This window comes from Panthera onca, chromosome B3 (assembly GCF_046562875.1).
Source record: "Panthera onca isolate mPanOnc1 chromosome B3, mPanOnc1 haplotype 2, whole genome shotgun sequence".
In the NCBI taxonomy this organism is placed as follows: Eukaryota; Metazoa; Chordata; class Mammalia; order Carnivora; family Felidae; genus Panthera; species Panthera onca.
In genome coordinates this window covers 62301398-62326719 of record NC_138344.1, presented here as the reverse complement: position 1 = coordinate 62326719, position 25322 = coordinate 62301398, and the positions used below count along the sequence as shown (strand labels likewise).

Sequence of the window (25322 nt, the reverse complement as noted above, 5' to 3'; positions counted from 1 at the left end):
GCTACTTTAATCTAGCCTACACCTTCCATCCTGTCTCCCAGATCTCATGATTTAGTTGATCAGATGCTCTGCTGAAGGCTATGCTGCACCTTGGCATTCTGCTGAGATACCAATTGATAATCTCATCCAGGGGCACCTGGGTAGCTCAGTCGGTTAAGCGGCCGACTTTGGCTCAGGTCATGATCTCATGGTTCATGAGTTCAAGCCCCGCATCCGGCTCTGTGCTGACAGCTCAGAGCCTGGAGCCTGCTTCGGATTCTGTCTCCCTCTCTCTCTTCCCCTCTCCCACTCATTCTCTCTCTCTCCCTCTCTCAAAATAATAGATAATCTCATCCAAAAAGGACATAAGATAAAAAACCAAAAGTGGTCCTTTATTTATTTATTTATTTATTTATTTATTTAAGAGAGAGAAAGGGCATGTGAGAGGGGGAGAGAGAGAGGAAGAGAATCGCAAGCAGGCTCTACGCTCAGTGTGGAGCCCAATGTGGGGCTTGATCCCACAACCCTGGGATCACAACCTGAACCAAAATCAAGAGTCAGATGCTCAACTGATGGAGCCACCCAGGCTCCCTGGTTCTATTCTTTAAAATGCTCAAAACTCAGGGTGCCTGTCTGGCTCAGTAGATAGAGCATGCAACTCTTGATCTCAGGGTCATGAGTTCAAGCCTCGTGTTGGGCATGGAGCCTATTTAAAAAATAATAATAATAAATTCAATACAATAAAGGAAAAAAATAAAATGATGATAAACACTCAGTAACCCATCTCCTTACCTGTGCACACATGCATGCCCACATAGGTACCATCCCTCTTACCTATCTCTGCCTCCTCCCTCCCTGCTTATCTGCAAAATAACTGATTTTTTAAAGTGGATCAGGTCAGCATGAAGGGAGCAAAGAGTCTGTCTGTTTGGGAAGAGAAAAACTTTACTTCCGAACAATCTGTGACCTGTAGCACTTGGGAAAAAGAGGTGGGGAGAATGCCAGGAGATGAGTATATCTCAGCCACACATTGACTCATGGTGGGAAGTACCACTGCTTAAGATGGCCTCCAGCTGGAGGGTGGGGCCTCAAGGAGCAGAGACCCACCCACCTGTCGCTCCAGTCCAGCCTATAGGAGGCAGTGTGGTGCATCCAAGGAGCACAGCAACACCACTTGCTAGCCACCCCCCACTCCCTCGTGCCAAACCCAGGTGTCAGGCTCCACTCCTACCCTCTCACACTTCATTCCACTAGGATACTGAGTTCCAGTGGTTCTTCCCCTCCAAATGCTTCCTTTATCCACTTCTCTCTAGGCTCAGAGCCACATCCTCGTTCGCATTACCATTATCTCGTCAAATATTTCTTCCGCGCCATTCGCTCTTTCTGGGACTAAAATTACATGTATATCAGACTGATTGATATTTTCCCACAGATCTTAGAAGCTTGGTTTTCTTTTTTTACTCCCACTCCTTTTTGCTCCTCTTTGTGTTTCAGCTTGGATGGTTGCTACTGACCTCTCTCAAGTTCATTGGTTTTTTTTCTCCCCTCAGCTGTACCTACTATGGAAAAACTTGTTGAAGGAATTCATCTCTGATATCACGTTTTTTATTTCTAGCATTTTTTTTTAAGTAGGGTCCGTGCCCAACACGGAACTTGAACTCACGACCCTAGGATCAAGAGTAGGATGCTATACTGACTGAGCCATCCAGGAGTGCCTATTTCTAGCATTTGCATTGGACTTTCTCATAGTTTCTGTGTCTCTGCCAAGACTCCCTAAATGTCTTGGCACTCCCACTAGACCTTTTCACATATTAGTTATTATTATTTTAAAGTCCCTATCTGGTAACTCCAAAATCTGTGTCATCTGTGAATCTGGTTCTGTTGATTTCTGTAACTTTTTTTTTTTTTTTTGAGAGAGAGAAAGAGAAAGAGCAAGCAGGGGAGGGGCAGAGGCAGAGGGAGAGAGAGAGAATCCCAAGCAGGCTCTGCACAGCCAGTGCAGAGCCCCACGTGGGGCTCAAATTCATGAATCATGAGATCATGGCCTGAGCCAAAATCAAGAGTCGGGCGCTTAACCGACTGAGCCACCCCGGTGCCCTGATTTCTGTAACTTTTAACGATGGATTGTTGTGTTTTTTTCTTCTTTATATGCGTCATAAATTTTTATTGAATGCCCATCGCATGTAAACAGTAGAGACTGAGGTAAATGGTATTTATGTCTGGAAGTGGCCATGCCTCTTCTGTTGGTCTGAGGGGTTGAGTCTGTTTAGGTCGGGGTCAGGCAGGGTTTGGGCTATGTTGTTCCCACCATTACCTTAGTGCATCACAGGCTTTGAATCCCTCTAGTAGTGGGCTGCTTAGAGTGTGGACTGGTGTGTCAGAGGATTTTTCTGGGTTCCTGCTCCATGGACCTCACCCATCCCTGCATGCCTGCCCTACACCAGCAGTGGAGTGCTCTTGCTTGTCGTGTGGAGCCAGGCTCCTGGAGGGGCAAGACACGCAGTGGGGGTGGGTTGAGGGCGTGTGTCTCTGTTATCCTGGTTCAGCTTTAGTCTCAGGCACATCCCAAGGTCAGGAGTGAGGCTTTCTCATTATTTCTGTCCCTGTTCCCTCAGAAAGCCAAATTCTGCCTTACTATCTGCAGTTGGTTTTTGTGGCCAGTTTCTTGCCCGCTCCCCCAACGGAGCAGACCCTTGCTTGAATCCCCAGCCCCATAGTTGCCCGCTTCTCCCTTTGGGATAGAGGGATTTTGCTTCCATTCTTCCTCACCAGAGCAGTGGATCTTTGCCTGTGGCAAAGAAGGACAGAAATGTTTTTACTCCTCACCCCAAAGCAGGTGAGTTTTGCTTTCATTACTCCCCCTAAAGCAAGAATCTGTTGCCCCTTCCTTAGCAGCTTAAGGCTTTTGCTTAAGAGAGGGATTCTGGAAGCAGCTGAGGCTTTTTGCCTTTGCCAAGCAGCTGCCTTAATCAACTTCTGCATGCTTGCACCACCACGGAGGAAAGCCCTCTCCCATTTCCTGCCCAGCTCTCAGTTTTTCTCTGAACCTCCGGGGAGGCCTCTGGAAAAACACTGTGAGTACAAACTCTCCTGTGTCTGGAATAGTTTCCAGCTATTCTAAACGGACACACTAGCCCATGTGTAGCCTTTTAGCTTTTGTTAAAGTTTTTGTTGATTTCTTCTTACCCACTTGTATGATGGCCACCTCTTTCTTCCGTGCTCTGCTAAAGTTGAGACTGTTCACGCGTGTCTCTCTCTCCTTGAAGAGGCTTTATTTCATTGTCTTGTGACCTCAGCTTCCTGCAGACTCAAGAAAAGCTACGGTTTTGTAGATAATTCGGCTATTTCTCATCCCCGGGCAGGGGAGTGGCATTTTCTTGCAGGATTCTCTACCCTAAGTGGAGATGAAAGTCCTCAGGTCAGTCATCTCTTTCTTAGACAACCGCAGTCACCTCACAGCTGGCCCCTGCATCCAATTTTGCTCCTCTCCATACTGCATCCAGAATTAAGTATTAAAATTCTGTAACCATTAGAAACTAAAAGGGACTGGAAAATAAAATACCTGAAATTAGCTACATAAAATCCGAAACATAGGTCATGGTGTGCCAGTTACCTATTGTCGTGTAACAAACCAGCTCCAAACCCAATGGCTTAAACCACGGCATTTATTTTGTTCATAAATCTGCAGGGCTTCTCAGGGACAGCTTGTCTCTGTTCCACCTGGTGTCAACTGGGGTAGCTTGAAGGCTGGGGTCTGAAATCATCTGAATCTCTCACATGTCTGATGCCTGGGTGGGAAGATTCATGCTGGGGGCTAAACTGCTGAGAGCCAGCCCCTCTGTCTCTCCATGGCGTTTCTATAGTATGGTGTCCTCAAGGTTGCCAAACATCTTCTATGTTGGCTCAGAACTACCAAGGAACATGTTGAGAGAGAGAGAGAGGAGTGCTTTCATGACCTAGCCTCAGAAGTCACATTATTTGTGCTGTACTCGATTAGCAAGGCACTTACATAGTCATACCCAGGTTCAAGGGGAGGGAGTGCTGACCCAACATCCCAAGAGAGGCATGTCCCCATCATACTTTAAGATGAAAGGGTGGGACGTGTTATGTTGATATGGCCACCTCTGAGGTCTGCCAAACATGATTCTATTTGTTCTGTAATCGTGAAACAATAGCTTCAAAGAAATCAAGCTAGAAAATAAAAATAAGACCACAAGCCATCAATTGCATTATTTCATATAGACATATCATTGCCAAGTGTGAATCTGTGCTCCCCTAATCAGTATAATCATGTCATACCCATGGCAACCATAGCTTGCATCTTTCTAGATGCAAATCTGATCCTGTCACTACCCCTCTTAAAATGACCCATTATCTCCTTGTCCCCACAATAAAACCCAAGCTCCTTAACATGGCTTAGGAAGCCCTTGATACCTGGCCTTGTTTATTAATTTCCCAACCTCACCTTTGGATGTTTCTTCCTTTGTCCTTCATGCTCCAGCTACACTGAACTACTTTCTAGTCTCCAAACTTTCTTTTGCCTTTAGGCCGATGTACATGCTGTTTTCCTCTTCTGGGACTTTTCTCTGTCCCCATGTTCTTCTCCCTCTATTTTCATGGTCTGACTGCTACTCATTTTTCTGGACTCGGCTTCCCTAACACAGCCTCTCTCCTACTTCCCACCCTGACTGGCCTAGGGTTCTCCTATCTTCTTCCCCATGCTCTAAAGATCCCTGTGCTTACGTCTTGACTCCGCAGCACCAGTGATGACAGCACTAATTAGCTAGGCTATCTCTCTCCTTCCATCATTGTGTGGGAAGATGTGGTTTCGCTTTATTCACCACCGTGCACAGTGCAGGGTCTCAACAAGTATTGGCTAGGTGAATGAATCCGTGCCTGAGATAACCCACTTCTGGGTTCAAGTAAACAACTCTCCCACAGACCTAAGATTGCTATGGCAGTGTCCTGTCTTGAATCTTATAACTCAAGTAGGGACAAAGCTGGCTGGGATGGTTTGGAATTTTCAGGAAAATATTGCCTGTTTCATGTGGCTGGAGCTTTTCTTAATCTTGGGGAGCCACTCCAAGGCAGGGCCAGGGAGTGGCCCCAGGGCGTTTTCCCTTTTCCAGCAACAGTCCTGGTGGGCAGGCCTGCCTGGGAGAGGCACACCTCAGCAACAGCTGGTGGGATGTTTGTTTACTTGCTGTCCCTACATCCAGAGCCTATTTCTGGAACAGGTACTGGATGCAAGCCTGTGCCATTCCAGCCCTGATCCTACCAAAGCCCTGGGTGATGAGCGTGCCATGTGGCAGGAGAGAACAGTGTGGCAGTCACTTACCTTTCCTCCCTGGCTCTAACCCAACCTTCTTTGGGTATGCCACATCATTTCTGCTTTGCCCTATTGGCAAAAGTTGTCCTCCCTTGGCTCTGTGGTTTAGCATTAAATATTGCTCCGTTTGCTCTGTTTCACTTAGGGAGCCCTCTCAACTCAAATCTGATTTGAGGAAGTGCTAACTGGAGTTCCTTGGAAATTTCCAGGGTCAAAGAAAAAAGATCAGCGTTTCTGGCCAGTAGAATTTTTCCTACATTTAGTCCAATTTCTGAAAGAAAATTGGAATATAAAGAGATCATTTGACTTGTGATCACACAGTAAGCCACAAGACAAAGATAGCACCTGAGACTCTTAGATTCAAATTTAGTACCATTTTAATAGTCTAAGTTAAGTCTATATTAAAAAACTAGCTTTGGAAGCTAGTATCAAATTTGGTTTCACTATGGGGTGCCTGGCTGGCTCAGCTGGAGGAGCGTCCTCAGTTGGAGGATGAACTTGGGTTCGTGGGTTTGAGCCCCACATAGGGTGTAGAGATTACAAATAAATAAAAACTTAAATTTTTTGGTAAATTGTGCTTCACTTCTTTTAAGAGCCATCACTCAGGTTGTCACCTCCTCTAAACCATAGTTGTGGGGCACCTGGGTGGCTCAGCTGGTTGAGAGCCCAACTTTGGCTCAGGTTGTAATCTCATGGCTCCTGAGTTTAAGCCCTGCATTGGGCTCACTGCTGTCAGCGAGGAGCCCACTTTGGATCCTTGGCCCCTCCCCCACTTGTGCTTTCATTCTTTCAAAAATAAAATTAAAAAAAAAAGAAGAAGAAGAAAAGAAACCATAGTTGCAACTCGCTGAACTCCCTTCTGTGGAAATCTGCCTCTATTAAAGAGTTAAGTGAGGGGCGCCTGGGTGGCTCAGTTGGTTAAGTGACTGACTTCGGCTCAGGTCATGATCTCATGGTTCGTGGGTTTGAGCCCCTTGTCGGGCTCTGTGCTAAATGCTTGCTCAGAGCCTGGAGCCTGATTCAGATTCTGTGTCTCCTTCTCTCTCTGCCCCTTCCCCGCTTGTGCTCTGTCTCTCAAAAATAAATAAATGTAAAAAAATTTTTTAAAGAGTTAAGTGAGCAGGCAGCTGAAGATCTAGGACTTTCGTCCCATACCTCACCCAGATTTTCACGTGGGGCTAAAAGCCTTCCAGTTCTGCAGTTCCTCTAACTCCATTTCAGTTCCTCTAACTCAGTTTCCCACCTTCTCATACTAAAATTTCTGTTTCTTAGGAAATGGGAGGTAGGGAAAAGGCAAAGCTGGAATCTTGACTGAACTACAAAAACACTATTTTCTGGTGCAGATACATTCTCTGTCTGATGATTGACTGCTCTTTAGGAGGGTGTTTTTGGGACCTTATTGCTTTTTTCTTAAATTGTTGTTATTTGAGAAAGAGTCATTTTTGTTTATCATGAAGGGAGAAGAAAACTCAGTCTTCAAAAAAAAAAAAAAATCTATCCAATGAGAGCCATCAGATGGCCCCGTAGGAAGTGTGGTCCAGCACCTGAACCCCAGGCAGAGACAGAAACTTGCAAGCTCAGTCCAGGGCCAGGTGACTGTCAGTGTCTGCCTTCCCCAAAGTGTTTGGGGACCACAGACGGTCGCTCTCTATGTCAAAGGTATCCTACTATTAAAAAGCAGTAGAGGAAAAAATAAAAAAATTTAAAAATAAATAAAAATAAAAAGCAGTAGAGGGCACCTGGGTGGCTCAGTCGGTTAAGCGTCCAACTTTGGCTCAGATAATGAGCTCACAGTTCTTGAGTTCTAGCCCCACATCGGGCTCTGCGCTGACAGCTCTGAGCCTGCTTCAGATTCTCTGTCTCCCTCTCTCTCTGCCCCTCCCCTGCTCACGCTCTCTCTCTCTCAAAAATAAGTAAACATTTTTTAAAAAGCAGTAGGAATAAAGCTAATACCATTAATCAAATTTTTCTTTTAATTTTTAGAGGTGGGGAGGGGGGCACAGAGAGACCTAGGGCTTGATCCCACCACCCTGGGATCACAGCCTCAGCCCAAATTAAGAGACACTCAACCAACTGGGCCACCCAGGTGCCCCCATTATCAATTTTAAAAAAGGAAAATATATCTGGAAATTGCCACCTCCCCCTAAATTCATATAATTCAGCAAATACATGGAATTATCTGGTTGATTCCCATCCTTTGACAGCGCAAATACTTGATTTAGATATGACCACATGTTTTCTGAAGATTTTTATGGTCACTCTGTTCCATCATTGAAACCTGTTACCCGGGAAGAAGCTCCATGGAGTCAGAGCTGCAGAAATCTGGCCACAGAATCCTACCCTAAGAGCACCGAGGTGAGGTTTGGCTTGTCAGAGGGCTCATGTCAAAAATAGAAGGCTGCAAAGTTTCTCAGGTCTCCTGCATTGTCAAATACTTGTCTTTACCTCCCCACTAACTGGGAGCATCTCTCTGGGAGAGAAGCAGTTCAAAAGCACCACACACACAGCTATTCTCATCAGAAAAGCTTTATGTAGACAACACGGACTGAACATGAACACTATAAACAGGGAAGCACAGGCTCAGCCAGGAAAGCTGCCACAAGAAGCTTGGAACTATTCAGAAGGGGTGTCAAATACCAACACCAAATTTACAAGTCTAATTTGAAGCTTGGCCCTTTTTAAGTGCAAGAGGAAGTTAGGGGAGAAACCATGCATGAAATAAAAAAATATACATATACACACAAACACTCAAGTTGTCACACTGTTGTCCCTTTTCTCCACAAGGAACAAATCAGACAAAGGAAAAGTGCGGCCTCTTTTCCTAAAGTCTCTATATTTATTACAAACTTAGAGGAGCCCCACATGGGGTGTGGATCCAAGGAGGCAGATTTGATTCTCCTTGGCCTCACTTACCACTGACAATTAACCAAAGAAATACTTGGGATACAGGTAGGAACATCCAGAAAAGGCAAGCAAAAATATGGCTCACTGAGCTTATATATTCTATACAAGGATATCAGTTTCTCCAAATACTTTCATACTTGCTCCTTCACTAGATTCTTAGCAGACTTCTCACCTGTAGCAACAGGGCTCAGGCAAGGTGTGAGACACAGAGGAAAGCGGTATTTTGATCCAGCATGTGCTGGGTCAGTCACTTTATCCAGGACAGTCACACATGCCAGCCCCAAGCCAGTCCTCAGGGGCCCACAGCTGTTTGCTTTGTTGAGTGGGAGCGTGGGCTACCCTCCCTCCTTAGATTTCTCCTTGCTGCTCCGCTGTTCCCTCTGGACCCAAGACAGCTGCTTGGCGTGCTTGTGTACAATTTACTGTTCCGCGGCTGCTGGCTGGTCCCCGGCCACTGGCTTCTCAACCTGGGACTCTGGAGGAATCAGATACTGGACCTCCTCTGTACTGATGGCTACTTTATCTGGCTGGAGCCACCTCTTGAAATGTTCCAAGGTGCTAGGAGAAAGCAGGAGAAAAGGGTGGCCGCATCAGACCTGGCTGATTAATCACTTAATGATTATCTCAGTTACTCAAATGCTGCCTTCCCGCCCACCACCAATTTCTTCCTACAATTGTTTTTCACTGCTAACGGGGAGAACGCCGCCGATCTTCCTCTGACAGCTGTGCATCCTGGCAGCTCGGCGGCATAATTTACCCCCTAGTGGGCACTTTGGCTATAAGCAGCACCAGGCCCCTTCAAATGCAGAGCCTCTGAAGGCTTGACGAGAATAGCTGAAGAGCTTATGTCTCAGTCCTGTCTTTTCTTCCTCAAAACTGGAGTGGAGAGAAACTGTCAGAGGGAGGAAACGTTCAAATAAATACCAAATTATTAGTGGAGCATCTTGAAATCTCCTATACCTGAGGCAGTCTGAGACTCGATTATACTTACAGCACTTAGTTGCACTAAGCACCATTTTTGTGGGTTTTTTGTTTGTTTATTTCATCCTATAGCAAGTCCTCAAGATGGAAACATCTGCACAGCAATTTCTCCCACAAAGAAATAGCCACTATGCCAGAGGGCTCTTTTTTCCTTTGCATCTGTGCAGAGAGGGGAAGTGCCCCCTCCCACCTTCCTTAATTACCCAAGATCCTCCACTCTAAAGCTTATTAGATACTCATGGTAAACTACAAATGACCACAAATAATATAAACCTTATTCTATGCTCTTAAATAGCCCAAAGTCTGGAGCCAAGAAGTAAAGCCATCACCAGCAGATTTGAGACACCTAAAATGGGGGAATCCTGGTGTAGACAATAGGACTTCTCAGCCCATTACTCCTGCACCAAAAGCATGCCATGATGAGGGTCACCTACCTGGCCTTCACGTACATGAAGAACCACACAATTCCACTACAAAATGGCCTCTGTTTAAATCATAAATGTTGAAGTCTGCAAATAAATGCAAATCTATTTCTGGTGTGCTTGTTCTAACACTGATAGAAAGACGTGTTCCCACAGATGGAGCTTGGGAACAAGTGCCCACAGCTCAGGGGACTAAGGTACTCCAGGGGCATTTAATCTTCATCTATAACACTTTTCATAGAATTGTTTCAATTGCTTCTATAGAAAAGGGAACATCATATCATTTTAGGTATTGATAAACACACAGAAACATGACCTTGAGCCTTGGTGCTGATCTGATTTCAGAGAAAAAGAATTCCTACTTGAGAATCACATAGGAGAAAATTTTGTCTTTTCTTCTCAGAATTGGAGAGGAGGCAAACGTCAAGGGGAGCAAGAATCGAATACCAAGTTATTAGTGTGTTGGGAATGTGTACATCTTCAAGTCTTTTGTGTTTGGGGCAGTTGAAGGCTCAACGGGATTGAGTCTTTAGAGACAGAAAAAAGCAACATGTGTTTTATTTTCTGAACCCTCAGAGGGTAGGTAGTTGGCCTGACTTTAGATGCCACATGATTTCTGAAGAATCTAAGGGCACACCAATGCAATATTTAAGATAATGTAAGTAAAAGCACTTTGCAAATTAAAAAGCAAAATGTAGGGGCGCCTGGGTGGCTCAGCTGGTTAAGCATCTGATTTCAGCTCAAGTCATGATCTTACAGCTCATGAGTTCATTGGGCTACTCGTTAACAGTGAGGAGCCTGCTTGGGATTCTTTGTCTCTGTCTCTCTGCCCTTTCCATGCTCGCTCGCTCTCTCTCTCTCTCTCTCAAAAATAAATAAACAAACTTGGAAAAAAAAAGTAAAATGTAACTATCAAGTTTTATTTCCCTACTGTCCATGATTTCAGCAGCCATAGCTTCATCTGACATCATGGGGCTTTTTAAAATCAACGTTAATGGTATGTTGCAAACTTAGGTCATGTTTCCCTAAGACCTTTTGTTTCAAATTCGGGTTTTTACTTCCCTCACCCATTTTTTTGAATAATTTCTTGCTGAACTTTAAAATTCCATCAAGACCAATGATAATAGCTAACACTTATATAGTACTTACCAGGGGCCAGGTCTGTTCTAAGCACTTTATACACAGTAACTCATTTAACCCTCATAACAACCCAAGAGGTAAGAGTTACTATTCCTGGAAAGCATATTACTATTACATATTCCTGTTACTATTCCTGCTCTGTAAAGCAGGAAACTGAGGCACACACAGGTTACTTCCTTAAGGACACACAGCCAGTAAGTGGCAGAGCAACTCTCCCGGGTGTTGGGCACCATGCAGCTCTTTGTGGCAGGATGCCCTCTCCTCCTCTCTGCATCCGCCACCCCCCGAAGATACTGTTCAAGTCCTGCCTTCTTCTCTGGCACAAACACCAGAGCCCACAGGGAGCTCAGTGGTCTCTCAACTCCCAAAGCATGCTCTGTCACTTCCACTCACCCGGCTCTTTTCTTATGCTGCCTTATTTTGTTAGGTTCATCTTTATATATATTTGTCATCTCTCTCCAAATAGTTGTGGGGACCAAAGGAAAAAAAAGGGATCTCCAAAATTTCTTTACATCTCCCCTCTGCCCCAGCACCCCCAGCCCCATAGCATCAAGCACAGTGCCTTCACACAGTAGATGCTTAGGAAATTCATGCTATACAAATTCAGTCTATACAAATTTGAATGCCTACAAGGTGATAGAAACTCTGTAAGGCAATAGGGAGTTACAGGTAAGATACTGTTCCAGTTGATGATTGGTTACTACTTTCTCAAGTACATTGCATACTTGGAAAAGAAGACAATGCTTTATCCTCAATTCTGTCCAATCTGTGATCAAGATGTAGGTGGGGTATTTGCTTTTTTGCAAAAATACTATCAAAAATCTGCTACTGGACCAAGAGCAAAGAGAGCAACCTGAAAAAAGGATGAGTTTTGAGCTCAGAAAAGCTGATGTTGATATTAACCAATATCTCGACTCAAATGTCACTCTCCCTGAATTCTTTAGAGAAAGAGAAATGCCCTCAGTGAAATACTGTCACCTGGAACTGGACTGAGAACCAATTACCTCTCATCAGAATCAAATCCATCCACAAAGAACTCTGATGCTAACTTCTCCTGGAGGAATCGATCCCAGCATTCCTTCTTGGCTTGGGCCAAGGTTCGAAGCATGTCCTTAGAAGTTACTTCCTGATTTAAACCTTTGATTCTTCTCAGTTTCTTCTCTAAAAACAGATGAGAAGTTAACAAGGAAAGTGAGTATAAAATGAAACTAAATCTAAAATGCAACATGACAACTTAAAAATTCTCTCACTGATGAGTATATTCACACTCCCTGCAAAAGAGCTCATTTTTTCTGAGGACATGTACAGGGAAATGTACATTTTTCTTTTTCCTTCACAATGTCTTAACTCTGGATTGTATCAAAGAAACATTTAACCCCAGAAAGGGAAAAAGCCATAGGCTCTCATAAATAAATCAGTGGCATGTCTTCTTTGAAATCACAGAAGCCAGCAGGTATCTCTCTAAGGAATTACTTGTTTTCCCTGGCTTGACATGTGTCAACTCCTTGAATATAGTCTCTCTGAGGAGTAAGTGGTTTTTCTTTTTGTTACAATGACATGAAGTAGTTTCCAAACCTCAGGAGAAAGAATTAGAGAAAATAATGAAAGATCCAATGGTTCATTAGACACTAAAATTGACTTGATGGGAACTCAATAATCAGAGACCTTGAAGATCTCTATGTGTGATTAAATTCTTCATAAAAGAAAATCTCCCAACGTTTTTTACAGTTACTCAACTTGTGGCCTGGATGTTGGGACCTTATAAAAACAAACATCTTCTAATTCCAATGAATGGTCTACATGGCTTCCTGATGATAGATGTTTACTTATTCTTCTGTGCATTTTAAGTGTAATTGTTGAACAACTGAAGAACAGAAGGAACAGTATCACCATTTGCCTTCTGCCTTAATTCAGTCTTGCCTTCAACTATAATAAATGTGTCAATGATGGCCTTTTGGAGGGGGGAGTGGGGAATATCAAGCCCAGACCCAAACAGAAACTTTATGATTTGTAATCCTGTTTTCATTTCTTCTTTTTAAAATTTTATTTATTTATTTTAAATAATCTCTACACCCAATGTGGGGCTTGAAATTATAACCCCGAGATCAAGAGTTACATATTCCTCCGACTAAGCTAGTCTGGAGCCCCCTGTTTTCACTTTTTTTTTTTTTTTAATGTTTACTTATTTATTTTGAAAGAGAGAGAGAGAACAGGGCAGGGGCAGGGAGAGAGAGGGAGACAGAATCCCAGGCAGGCTCAGCTCAGAGCCTGATGCAGGGCTCTATCTCACAAACTGTGAGATCGCGACCTGAGCTGAAATCAAGAGTTGGTCACTTAACCAACTGAACCACCCAGGCACCTCTGTTTTCATTTCTAAACAGGCCACATCATCTGCCATCCACAGATCAAAGCAATAACCACCTTTTGTTGCTGCAAGTTAGCACCAAGAGCTCGCCCATGTAAAAAACCTGCAATTGATAAAAGTTAAATATTTGAAGAGTTTTTGCCTCCTTGAGGATGTGAAAAGAATTATGTAGATCTCACACTGAGCTGGCTAAGTTTTTTTTTTTTAATACTTTTTAAAAAAATATTTATTTATTTTTGAGAGAGACAGACAGACAGACAGACAGGGTGTGAGTGGGGGAGGGGCAGAGAGAGAGGGAGACACAGATTCCAAAGCAGGCTCCAGGTTCTGAGCTGTCTGTACAGAGCCCGACGTGGGGCTCAAAGTCACAAACCATGAGATCATGAACTGAGCTGTAGTCAGTCGCTTAACTGACTGAGCCACCCAGGTGCCCCATGAGCTGGCTAAGGTTTTATAATTGGTGCTCTTAGTGGATTCTTTTTGATATAGGTTTATTTGGCAATAAAAACAATGTATTATCTGGCCTTGGTTCTCAAGGTGGAAGGTACTCTTTTGGGCTGGCAAAGTCTTCCCCTCTCTGAGTGTGCTGCGTCCCTAATCGGTTGTGATCTAAGTTGGGCAGGTAGAAATAGATACACTGCATACTCCAAGTCTGCCTGCCAATGTCTCCCAGACTGTGCCATAGGCACAGAAATGGCTCCTGTCTTCCTCAGAGAATGAAATTTTAATCATCTTTTTTTTTTTAAGATTTTATTTTTAAGTATTCTCTACACTCAACATGGGGCCCAAACTTACAATCCCCCAGATCAAAAGTCCCATGCTCTACCGACTGAGCCAGCCAGGAACCCTTTAATCATCTTCTTAACTGATTTTAGAAAAGATCAGTGGAGTTTTAACTTCCAAAACCAGTCCTGACCAATCAAATCATCACCAAATCCATTAAAGTTTCTTACATCTCCTGGGCACAGAGTACCAACAAGCTGCAGGATGTGGTTCTCCAGCTTTCTCAGATGATTGCTTCTTCTCCTTATCATCATTCTGACTACCACTGAACAAAATTGTGTGGGACGCCTGGGTGGCTCAGTCAGTTAAGCATCTGACTCTTGATTTCAGCTCAGGCCACAATCTCACAATTTGTAGGATCGAGCCCTATGTCAGGCTCTCTCTCCCTCTCTCTCTGCCCCTTCCCCACTCTCTCTTTCTCATAATAAATAAATAAACATTGAAAAAAAAAAAAAGAGGGGTGCCTGGGTGACTCAGTCGTTAAGCCTGTGACTTCGGCTCAGGTCATGATCTCATAGTTCGTGAGTTTGAGTCCAACATCAGGTGAGCTCGAGTCTGGCTTTGGGTAAAACATGAGCCCGGGTGAGCCCCTTTCTCTCTCCCTCTCTCTTTGCCCCTGATAGGATTCTCCCTCTCCTTCTCTCTCTCTCTCTCTGCCCTCACTCACTTGTGCCCTCTATCTCGAAAAAAAAAAAAAAAAAGAACACAATTGTCAACAACCTTGGCCAGGGCTGCAGGCTGCAAGTATTACTATCCTAATGTTGGTGGCTTCCCGATAAATTTCACATTACACCCTTATATTTCTTATTATCCATCATTCCTCTTGTGTTTCTCTCATATCTTTTTCTTACAGATCCTGTAAACTCTATTCTGACTCTTCTTTCTGTCCTTCCTCAAAAGCTTCTTCCTGAATTGCCTTTCCTTTCTTAAATAATTATTCCTAGGTTTGGTTTTGTGACACATAGATGAGTCTCATGGGTGTTTAATAATAAAAGGATACCACAATTCTAAAGCAGTCACTGCCCTAGACTGATATTTTTCTGTCCCCTTGCATGGGACAATCTGAATCTCTTTCCTGTATTTGGAGTCTCTCTAAATATTAATACTTAAGGCCACAGGACAGAGATGTATTCAGGAAATATTTTCAAAATTAAACAACTAACAAGAGGTAGAATGAATTTTATGTCAACATGGTCCCATTCCAACAATCAACCTATTTAATACAACAGTTTTTTAGTACAACAATTTTTCAATATAATAGTTTCATCAGAAATCCAAATGCAGCTCTGGGGCCATGCCCTTTTCTTTCAGGATGGCATAATGTTTGACACTTTTGAGTTATCTGAATATATGGGCCACCAATAGTAGGCAAGAGGATTGTACAGAATGGCAAGAAATGAAGGAGAATTCAGATGATACAGTCGGAGGCAGGAGGTAACAAAGACAGTTTTAAGGAGGGGCGCCTGGGTGGCTCAGTCGGTTGAGTGGCTGACTTCGGCTCAGGTCACGATCTCACGGTCCGTGGGTTCGAGCCCCGCGTCGGGCTCTGTGCTGACCGCTCGGAGCCTGGAGCCTGTTTCAGATTCTGTGTCTCCCTCTCTCTCTGACCCTCCCCCGTTCATGCTCTGTCTCTCTGTCTCAAAAATAAATAAACGTTAAAAATAAATTAAAAAAAAAAAAAAAAAAAAGACAGTTTTAAGGGATATACAAGGAAAAGGGTGCTCCTTCCCAACAACCAACCTGAAACCCCCTAGAATTATATCTGACAAATACATGTGGTGAGGACTAAAAATAATACTAATTAAGGGGGAAAACTGGGTGGCTCAGTCAGTTAAGCGGCTGACTCTTGATTTCAGCTCAGGTCATGATCTCACAGTTCATGAGATTGAGCCCTGTGTCCGGCACAGTGCTGACAACACGGAGCCTGCTTGGGATTCTCTCTCTCCTCTTTCTCTGTCCCTCCTCCTACTCACACTGTCTCTCTCTCAAAAATAAATAAACATTAAAAAATTATGATAATGGGCACCTGGGTGGGTCAGTTGGTTAAGCGACTTCGGCTCAGGTCACGATCTCACGGTTTGTGAGTTTGAGTTCCAGATAGGGCTGTGTGCTGATGGCTCAGAGCCTGGAGCTTGCTTCAGATTCTCTCTCTCTCTCTCTCTCTCTCTCTCTCTCTGCCCCTCCCCTGCTCACACTCTGTGTCTCTCTCTCTCTCAAAAGTAAACATTAAAATAAATAAAAATAAATAAATAAAATAATAATACAAAATGATAATAATAATAATTAAGATTAGAAACCAGGTTTGAGGGGCGCCTGGGTGGCTCACTCAGTCAAAACATCTGACTTCGGTTCATGTCAGGATCTCGCAGTCTGTGAGTTCGAGCCCAAGTCCCGTGTCGGGATCTATGCTGACAGCCCACAGTCAGGAGCCTGCTTTGGATTCTGTGTCTCCCTCTCTCTCTCTGCCCCTCCCCTGCTCTCACTCTGTCTCCCTCTCTCTCTCAAAAATAAATACACATTAGAAAAATACATGTTAAAAAAACAGGTTTGATGTAACTTTAACATGCTTCCTTAAAACTACCAGCTTATGATTAAAAACATAAAGTAATTTAACTCACCTAGAGATGCTAAATACACTTCTGAATCCTGCAAGGGAGCCCAAGGCTTTGTAGCTGGCTGATCAGCAAAATCTGGGGCCTCCCTCTGGCCTGTGCCTGCAGGGTAAGAATCCATAAAGGAGTCTGAAAAGGCATTGTTGGCACCATCTTCTTGATCAGGATTAGGCAGACAGGAACAGATTTCAGCCCAAAGATCAGGGCCAGATTTTGTAGCTGTAGAGTCAACGCTCTCAAACATTTTCATTTGGAATCTGAGCTGGAAAAACAGAACTGTAAGGACTGGCTCTAAGGATACAGTATAAGTATGCAGTACTGAGATATTTGTTTCCCTACTGAAGGAAGGTAATAGGCTTTTAAGAAGTTTCTCTAAACTTAAAATGTCTTTTATTAGATTCCTATGTTATAGATATAAAGATGACAAAAGGGCAATTGGGTTCCTCTTCTGGCTCGGCATTCCAGTTGTTTTCATAATAAAGTTTGTTTTTAAAAATGAAATTTCTCAAGCCAGACACAAAAGGACAAATATCAAGTGATTCCACTTGTAAGAAGTACCTAGTGCAGTCAAATCCATAGAGACAGAAAAGAGAATGGTGGTGGCCAGGGGGTTGGGGGAGGGGGAAATGGGAGTTACGTTTAATGGGTACAGAGTTTCAGTGGGAAGTTCTAGAGATGGATAATCATGATGGTTGCACACCCATGTGAGTGCCACTGAATTGTACATCTAAAAATGGTTAAAATGAGGGGCGCCTGGGTGGCTCAGTCAGTGGAGTGTCTGGCTCTTCGTTTCAGCTCAGGTCCCTGATCCCAGAGTCATGGGATCAAGCCTCCCATTGGGCTCAGAGCTGACAGCACAAAGCCTGCTTGGAATTCTCTCTCCCTCTGCCCCTCTCCCCCACTCACACTCTCTAAAAATAAAAATTTACAAATTTTAGGGGCACTGGGTGGCTCACTCAGTGAAGTGTCCAACTCTTGATTTCAGCTCAGGTCACCATCTCACAGTCGTGGGATTGAGCCCCAAGTCGGGCTCCACTCTGAGCATGGAGACTATTTGGTCTCTCTCCCTCCTCCCCTCTCACTCTCCCTTTCCCTAAATAAGTAAATAAATAATTTTTTTAAAAAATAATTTTTTTAAACAGTTAAAATGGGCCCTTTTACATTATGTGTGTTTTAACACACACATACGCACACACACAAAGAAATGTCTAGGACATTTCCAGTGGAGACAAATATTCTGCACTTTGCTCCAAAGATCTCCAAAATGCAACCACTCTGTCCTCAGCCAATTAAATTCTGTTTTCAGTAGGACATGAACTAAAGGCCTTGCACAGTTCCATAGACATGAGGATAATAAAAATGCTGTTTGGAAAATAGTGTCAGAGAGTAATGTCATATGCAAAGCCCCATGTGCTCATTACATGTAGAAACTGGACTATATACCTTATTTTATAAGTTCTTATTTTAATAGTCAGAAACACTGGAAGAGGCATTTCCATCAGTTTACAGATGAAGAAACTGAGGATCAGAAGGATAACAAAAGTCTAGGGTACCTTACTGACATCTATGGTGATTCCTTGATTGGAAACCACACCTCTGCTGCTCCAAAATCCATGTTCTTATCCAATACCTCGCTGCTGGGGCTTTCATAACTATCTAGTCTTACAGCCTGGGCTGACACCCTCCTTCAGGAAGGACCTTTGAGATTAGGAAGGCTGCCTGGGGTAAGGTCTAAATAATTCCAGGAGAGAGCCCAGCCAGCGCAAGGGCCCAGAAGTAAAAGGGGCAGAAATGTCACAGAGGCTCTGGATAAATTGATGCCGGGGTCCCAGTGAACCTCCACTCCCATCCCGAAGTCGCTTGAACCCACCCAGACCAAAACTTTGCTCGCACCGGAGCCCCAGTCCTCCCCCCTTCTCTCTAGGAAGTCCAGAACAGAGCCGGCAATGCCAGTGTCCAGACCCGGGCCTCCGTCACTCTGACCTCAAGAACTGGCTGGGCAATACGAGTCAGGCCCCGAAGCTCCTCTGTGGTATCCCGGGATAGGACCGGACCATGGATCTAAAACGGTAGGTACCCCTGCCCCTCTTCACCTACCACAACCGCCTGCCCAGCAGCCCACAAACGCTCGGCTCAGTTCCGTCGCTGAAGGCTGTGAAGAAATGGGGGGGGCGGAGTCTCCGAGTGATGGATCCGGGAGCCCTCCAACCACCGCCCAACCTGACGATGTTCTGTGCGTCGATTGGTTGAGGGGAGCTCGGCTAAGTGAGGAAGTGAGGGGCCGAGTGAGAGAAAGAGGTAGGCGGGACTTGTTGCCGGGATATAGGGCAGTCACTTGGCCTTGGCTCCAACTTCCCTGGGGCAGGTAGATTCCACGCGCATCTGAGCATTCCTGGCGCGCGGACAGCGCCTTCCGCCATCACCTTCTCGGATAGGGGAAGCCCAGTTGCCGAGGCCTTTTGAGTTTTCTTGGTTCCCTGAGGAAATTCACCTCCTCGGCAATTCTCTGGGTTGGTGTTTTGTCTGTGAAAATTGCAGCCCTTTGCTACCCAAATTAAAGTACTTCAGCAGCTCAGATGGGAATGGAGGCGACTACTTTCCTTATTCTCACAGGAGACCCAGGCCCTATTAGCCAAGTTATGAAGCTTTTTCTTTTTTTTTCTTGTAAAAATTTTTTTAACGTTTTATTTATTTTTTTCACATTTTAACTTTATTTTTTATGTTTTAAAATCTACATCCAAATTATTTAGTATATAGTGAAGCACTGATTTCAGTAGATTCCTTAATGCCCCTTACCCATTTAGCCCATCCCCCCTCCCACAAACCCTCCAGCAACCCTCAGTTTGTTCTCCATATTTATGAGTCTCTTTTGTTTTGTCCCCCTCCCTGTTTTTATATTATTTTTGTTTCCCTTCCCTTATATGTTCATCTGTTTTGTCTCTTAAAGCCCTCATATGAATGAAGTCATATGATTTTTGTCTTTCTCTGACTGACTAATTTCACTTAGCATAGTACCCTCCAGTTCCATCCACGCAGTTGCAAATGGCAAGATTTCATTCTTTTTGATTGCTGAGTAATACTCCATTGTATATATATATATACCACATCTGCTTTATCCATTCATCCATCGATGGACATTTGGGCTCGTTCCATACTTTGGCTATTGTTGATAGTACTGCTATAAACATGGGGGCGCATGTGTCCCTTCGAGACAGCACACCTGTATCCCGTGGATAAATGCCTAGTAGTGCAATTGCTGGGTCATAGGGTAGTTCTATTTTTAGTTTTTTGAGGAACCTCCATACTGTTTTCCAGAGTAGCTGCACCAGCTTGCATTCCCACCAACAACACAAAAGAGGTCCTCTTTCTCCACATCCTCGCCAACATCTGTTGTTGCCTGAGTTCTTAATGTTAGCCATTCTGACAGGTGTAAGGTGGTATCTTATTGTGGTTTTGATTTGTATTTCCCTGATGAGTGATGTTGAGCATTTTTTCATGTGTCGGTTGGCCATCTGGATGTCTTCTTTGGAGAAGTGGCTATACATGTCTTTTGCCCATTTCTTCACTGGATTGTTTTTTGGGTGTTGAGTTTGATAAGTTCTTTGTAGATTTTGGATACTAACCCTTTATCTGATATGTCATTTGCAAATATCTTCTCCCATTCTGTCAGCTGCCTTTTAGTTTTGCTGATTGTTTCCTTCGCTGTGCAGAAGCTTTTTATTTTGATGAGGTCCCAGTAGTTCATTTTTGCTTTTGTTTCCCTTGCCTCCAGAGACGTGTTGAGTAAGAAATTGCTGCAGGCAAGATCAAAGAGGTTTTTGCCTGCTTTCTCCTGGAGGATTTTGACGGCTTCCTGTCTTACACTGAGGTCTTTCATCCACTTTGAGTTTATTTTTGTGTATGGTGTAAGAAAGTGGTCCAGGTTCATTTATCTGCATGTCACTGTCCAGTTTTCCCAGCAGCACTTTTTGAAAAGACTGTCTTTATTCCGTTGGATATTCTTTCCTGCTTTGTCAAAGATTAGTTGCCCATACATTTGTGGGTCCATTTCTGGGTTCTCTATTCTATTCCCTTGATCTGAGTGTCTGTTCTTCTGCCAGTACTATACTGTCTTGATGATTACAGCTTTGTAGTATAGCTTGAAGTCTGGGATTGTGATGCCTCCTGCTTGGGTTTTCTTTTTCAAGATTGCTTTGGCTATTCAGGGTCTTTTCTGGTTCTATACAAATTTTAGGATTCTTTGTTCTAGCTCTGTGAAGAATGCTGGTGTTACTTTGATAGGGATCGCATTGAATATGTAGATTGCTTTGGGTAGCATCGACATTTTAACAATATTTGTTCTTCCTATCCAGGAGCATGGAATCTTTTACCATTTCTTTGTGTCTTCTTCAATTTCTTTCATCAGCTTTCTATAGTTTTCAGTGTATAGATTTTTCACCTCTTTGGTTAGATTTATTCCTAGGTATTTAATGGTTTTTGGTGCAACTGTAAATGGGATCGATTCCTTGATTTCTCTTTCTGTCACTTCATTGTTGGTGTATAGGAATGCAACCAATTTCTGTGCATTAATTTTATATCCTGCAACTTTGCTGAATTCATGAATCAGTTCTAGCAGTTTTTTGGTGGAATCTTTTGGGTTTTCCATATAGAGTATCGTGTCATCTGCAAAGAGTGAAAGTTTGACCTCCTCCTGGCCGATTTGGATGTCTTTTATTTCTTTGTGTTATCTGATTGCAGAGGCTAAGGATGAAGCTTTTTCTTATTCAATTTGTCAATAGACATCAAGCCCCTGTTGTGTTCCAGGCATTGTGTTAAGCGGGAATTCAAAATAAGTAAGAGTTGGTAGGGGTCCAACAGGTCTTTATAGCTAAGTATAGGAGGGTGTGCCATGGGGGCAGACAATTTTACAAATAACAGCAAAGAGTTACAGAAGATATGACAGAAGTGTGGCCGGTGTACATAAAGGAGAGAGTGCCATGGGAGTGTGTAAGGAAGGCTTTTTAAAAGAAGATGACTTTCGATATCTTTCAGGGATTATCAATTTGCTGAGATGCAACCCTTCCTCCCCCCACCTATCCACCCCCAATTCCCAGGGCCCGTTACTCTCTCTCAAAGAATCAAGTGAGAAAAGACATCAGCCAACCATCGGTAGACATAACTTGGCTGAGGATAAAGTCTCTAGATGTGTCCAAAGCCAAAGTGGCTATGGTGGTAATAACTACCATCATGTAAAAGGGAACTATGAGGAACTCCATTGCTCATATTTATAACCATCCTTAGAGAGCATATGCAAACAGAGGGAAGTGGAAAGCAAGAAGATTAGGAAGCAAAGGAGCAAATAATAGGCAAGATTTTTTTCAGTGTTTATTTATAAGGAATAAGTAGGGGGCCCAGAGCCAAGTCTACCAGTGAGGGATCCCCAGAGTCCTTCAACTGCCACCAGAATTGAAGACCTAATCTGGAAGCATCTGATTCATAGAAAAGTTCACTGTCCTAGGTTTACGGGTACTTCATCAAGCTACTCCATGACCTTTCGACTCATTTATGCCCTTTTCTCTGGTTTTCTGCTCACAAACAAATTTTTTTATTTCAAATGTGACCTCTCAGATATCTTGAACAAGCATAAGAGTGCCTTTAACAGTAGGCATAAATAGTCACCGGTATGAAATAGAATACATTTTCTAAGTTAAGGTTACAGTTGTAAATTAACATATTGGTACCCTTACAGATTCACTGATGTCCCCTGAGTTTAATTAGTGTGTGTGATGAATAAATCAAAACCAGATCCTGGACTTGCAAAAGCCATGGTGATCTGCCACTTCCCAAGGACTCTTCATACTGGGAAGCCACATGAGGGCAGTCGCATCCCTCTATCTCAGACCCTGCATTAACTGCAGCATAACCTAGCACAAATATGTTTTTTATTTGTATGATGCTTGACCAGCATAGGCCTTCATTAAGATCAGGAACCATGTCTTTTTTACCTCTGTATCTCCAGAACCAAATGATGCCTAGGAAATGTTCAAAATTTATTTGGTATGGGAGTGTTTGAATTAGAACTCTCATAGTCCAAGACCACACAGAACTGCAGCTAGAGCTGTGATTCCCTCTTGAGTTCCTTCTTCCCAGTGCTACCAAGGTGATCTGAAAATGGAGATCAGATCATGTTACACACACGCGCACGCGCGCGTGCACACGACAGACTCTTTGATGATTTCCCATTGCTCATAAAGACTTAAATCCTTATCATGGCAAGTTAGTTGGAGTTCTTAGTTCAAACAATAGAATTCATTCAACCAGTATAAGCAGTAAAAAAAAAAAAAAAAAAAAAAAATTAAAGCTGCTCTGTCCAATAGAACTCTCTGTGGTGATACAAATTTTCTGTATCTGAGTTGTCCAATAAGGTAGCCACTAGTTTGGGGCACCTGGATGGCTCAGGTGGTGAAGCATCCAACTCTTGATTTCGGCTCAGGTCCTGATCTCATACTTCGTGAGATTGAGCCCTGCGCTGGGCTCTGTGCTCACAGTATGGAGCCTGCTTGTGATTCTCTCTCTCTCTCTCTCTCTCTCTCTCTCTGTGTGTGTGTGTCTATGCCCCTTTCCCGCTTGCATGCATTATGTGCTCTCTTGCTCTCTCTCTCAAAATAAATAAATAAAATTTTTTTTAAAGGTAGCCAGTAGTTTCATGTGGCTCTTGAGCACTTGAAATGCAGTTTGTGCAACTGAAGAACTGAATTTTAGATTTTCTTTTTTTTTATTTAATGTAAATTTAAATAGCCACATGTGGCTAATTTTTACTCTATTGTAGAGTACAGAATTAAAGGATATTAAGTAGTGCACAGAAAATCAAGATGGACAACAGTGTGAGGCGTGGGGTCTATACAGCAAGGAACAGTGTCTAAACTTCACTGAAGGACTGCTCACGGAATACCCCAATGCCTTTGAACATAGACACTGCAGCTGTCATTGCTGACGAGCACTGGACACAATAATCCCCTGCTGTTAGCCCTCCAAAGCAGATGTTTCCAGGGGCGCCTGGGTGGCTCAGTCAGTTAAGTGTCTCACTTCAGCTCAGGTCATGACCTTGCGGTTCACGGGTTCAAGCCCCATGTCAGGCTCTGTGCTGATAGCTCAGAACCTGGAACCTGCTTCGGATTCTGTGTCCACCTCTCTCCCTGCTCCTTCCCTATTCTCTCTCTCTCTCAGAAATAAACATGGAAAAAAATTTTTTAAAAAGAAACAAATCAGATGTTCCCAATGCTATCTTGTCACACATGGGTTCTACACTGTGCCTGCTTCCTTTGCTGTGTGCCTCTGAACCAAAGGCTCCGCCTGATCAGTGGAGCCCAGGTGATGAATGCCCAAGCTGCAAGGGAATTGGGAAGGCCAGTTTCTGGCTTCCACCTCTTGGAGGCTGTACTTTTTTTTTAATTTTATTTAAATCTTAAACATACCATGCAATATTGGTTTCAGGAGTAGAGTTCAGTGATTCATCATTTACATACCATACCCTGTGCTCATCACAAGTGCCCTCCTTAGTACCCATCCTCCATCTAGCCCATCTCCCACCTCCCTCCCTCCATCGACCCATAGTTTATTCTCTATCATTAAGAGTCTGTTGTGGTTTGTTTCCCTCTCATCTCTCCCCCCACCCCTTCCCATATGTTCTTCTGTTTCTTAAATTCCACATGTAAGTGAAATCATATGGTATTTGTCTTTCTCTGATTGACTTATTTAGCTTAGTATTATACATTCTAGCTCCAGCCACATCATTGGAGATAGTACTTATGATGTGGGAAATTCCTCACATAAAAGAAGAGTGTTAAGAAGATGCTGGATATCCAAAGAATATGACAAATGTCTACTCTTCATGGTCTATACCAGTGCTTCTCAAACGTTAATATGCAGAAAAATCATCTGAGAGTCTTGTTAAAATACAGATTTTTGGGGTGCCTGGGTGGCTCAGTCAGTGGTTAAGCATCCAACTCTTCATTTTGGCTCAGGTCATGATCTCACAGTTCGTGAATTTAAGCCCCACATCAGGCTTTGCGCTGACAATGTGGAGCCTGCTTGGGATTCTCTCTGTATCTCTGCCCCTCCTCTGCTTGCACTCTCTTTCTTTCTCTCTCTCTAAAAATAAAAAATAATAATTTAAAAAATTTTAGGGGCATCTGGGTGGCTCAGTCAGTTAAGCGTCCAACTCTTGATTTCAGCTCACGTCATGATCTCATAGTAATGGGATCAAGTCCCACGTCAGGCTCTGTGCTGGGTATGGAACCTGCTTAGGATTCTCTTTCTCGCTCTCCCTCTGCCCCCCTCCTTAAAAAAAAAATACAGGTTCTCAGGGCCCCTGGGTGGCTCAGTTGGTTAAGCGACCCACTTCGGCTCAGGTCATGATCTTGCAGTCTGTGACTTCAAGCCCTGCATCAGATTCTGTGCTGACAGCTCAGAGCCTGGAGCCTGGTTCCAATTCTGTGTCTCCCACTCTCTCTCTGCCCCTCCCGCTACCCCCCACTCTCAAAAATAAATAAACATTAAAAATATACAGATTCTCATTCAGTAGGCCAGGGTGGTGGGGGGGGGGGGGGGAGAAGGAACAAGATTCTGCAGTTCCAACAAGTTGCCAGGTGTTTCCCATGTTGCTCATCCAAACACCACATTTTGAGAAGCAAGGCTTTATACAATCCCACGAGGACTTCCTCTCTATAACATTCTAGTATCTCATTCCTTTTCTGTGCTTTAGACACATTCTGAAAAGCTCTTTAAGAAAAAAAAAAAAAAAACTACTTTATTGAAATATAGTTCAC

At 43.5% G+C, this 25322-nt stretch overlaps 1 protein-coding gene across 4 annotated transcripts; it reads right to left on the bottom strand.

The window, feature by feature from the left end:
* Positions 1 to 7818: 7818 nt before the first annotated feature.
* Positions 7819 to 18718, bottom strand: CCDC32 (coiled-coil domain containing 32). 4 transcript variants are annotated; one of them, XM_060618929.2, is made up of 4 exons: positions 18613 to 18718; positions 16522 to 16777; positions 11760 to 11916; positions 7819 to 8770 (listed from the first exon to the last, which is right to left on the bottom strand). In XM_060618929.2, exons 2-4 carry the CDS (start codon positions 16763 to 16765, stop codon positions 8632 to 8634), a joined length of 540 nt encoding a protein of 179 aa, XP_060474912.1. In that variant the 5' UTR covers positions 16766 to 16777; positions 18613 to 18718; the 3' UTR covers positions 7819 to 8631. The 4 variants fall into 4 exon arrangements, with proteins under 4 accessions (XP_060474912.1, XP_060474913.1, XP_060474914.1 ...); XM_060618930.2 differs by having other exon boundaries at positions 16522 to 16772; positions 18613 to 18716; XM_060618931.3 differs by lacking the exon at positions 18613 to 18718 and adding an exon at positions 18069 to 18543.
* Positions 18719 to 25322: the final 6604 nt, after the last annotated feature.

What these genes read in the sequence shown, in the direction of transcription:
- CCDC32 (XM_060618928.3), bottom strand. An exon ending in AGTGTATTTAGCATCTCTAG is followed by an intron (nt 11,917 to 16,521) that starts GTGAGTTAAATT and finishes ATCTGTTTTTAG; the next exon opens with AGAAGAAACTGAGAAGAATC. An exon ending in GGATTTGATTCTGATGAGAG is followed by an intron (nt 8,771 to 11,759) that starts GTAATTGGTTCT and finishes GCTTTCTCCTAG; the next exon opens with CACCTTGGAACATTTCAAGA.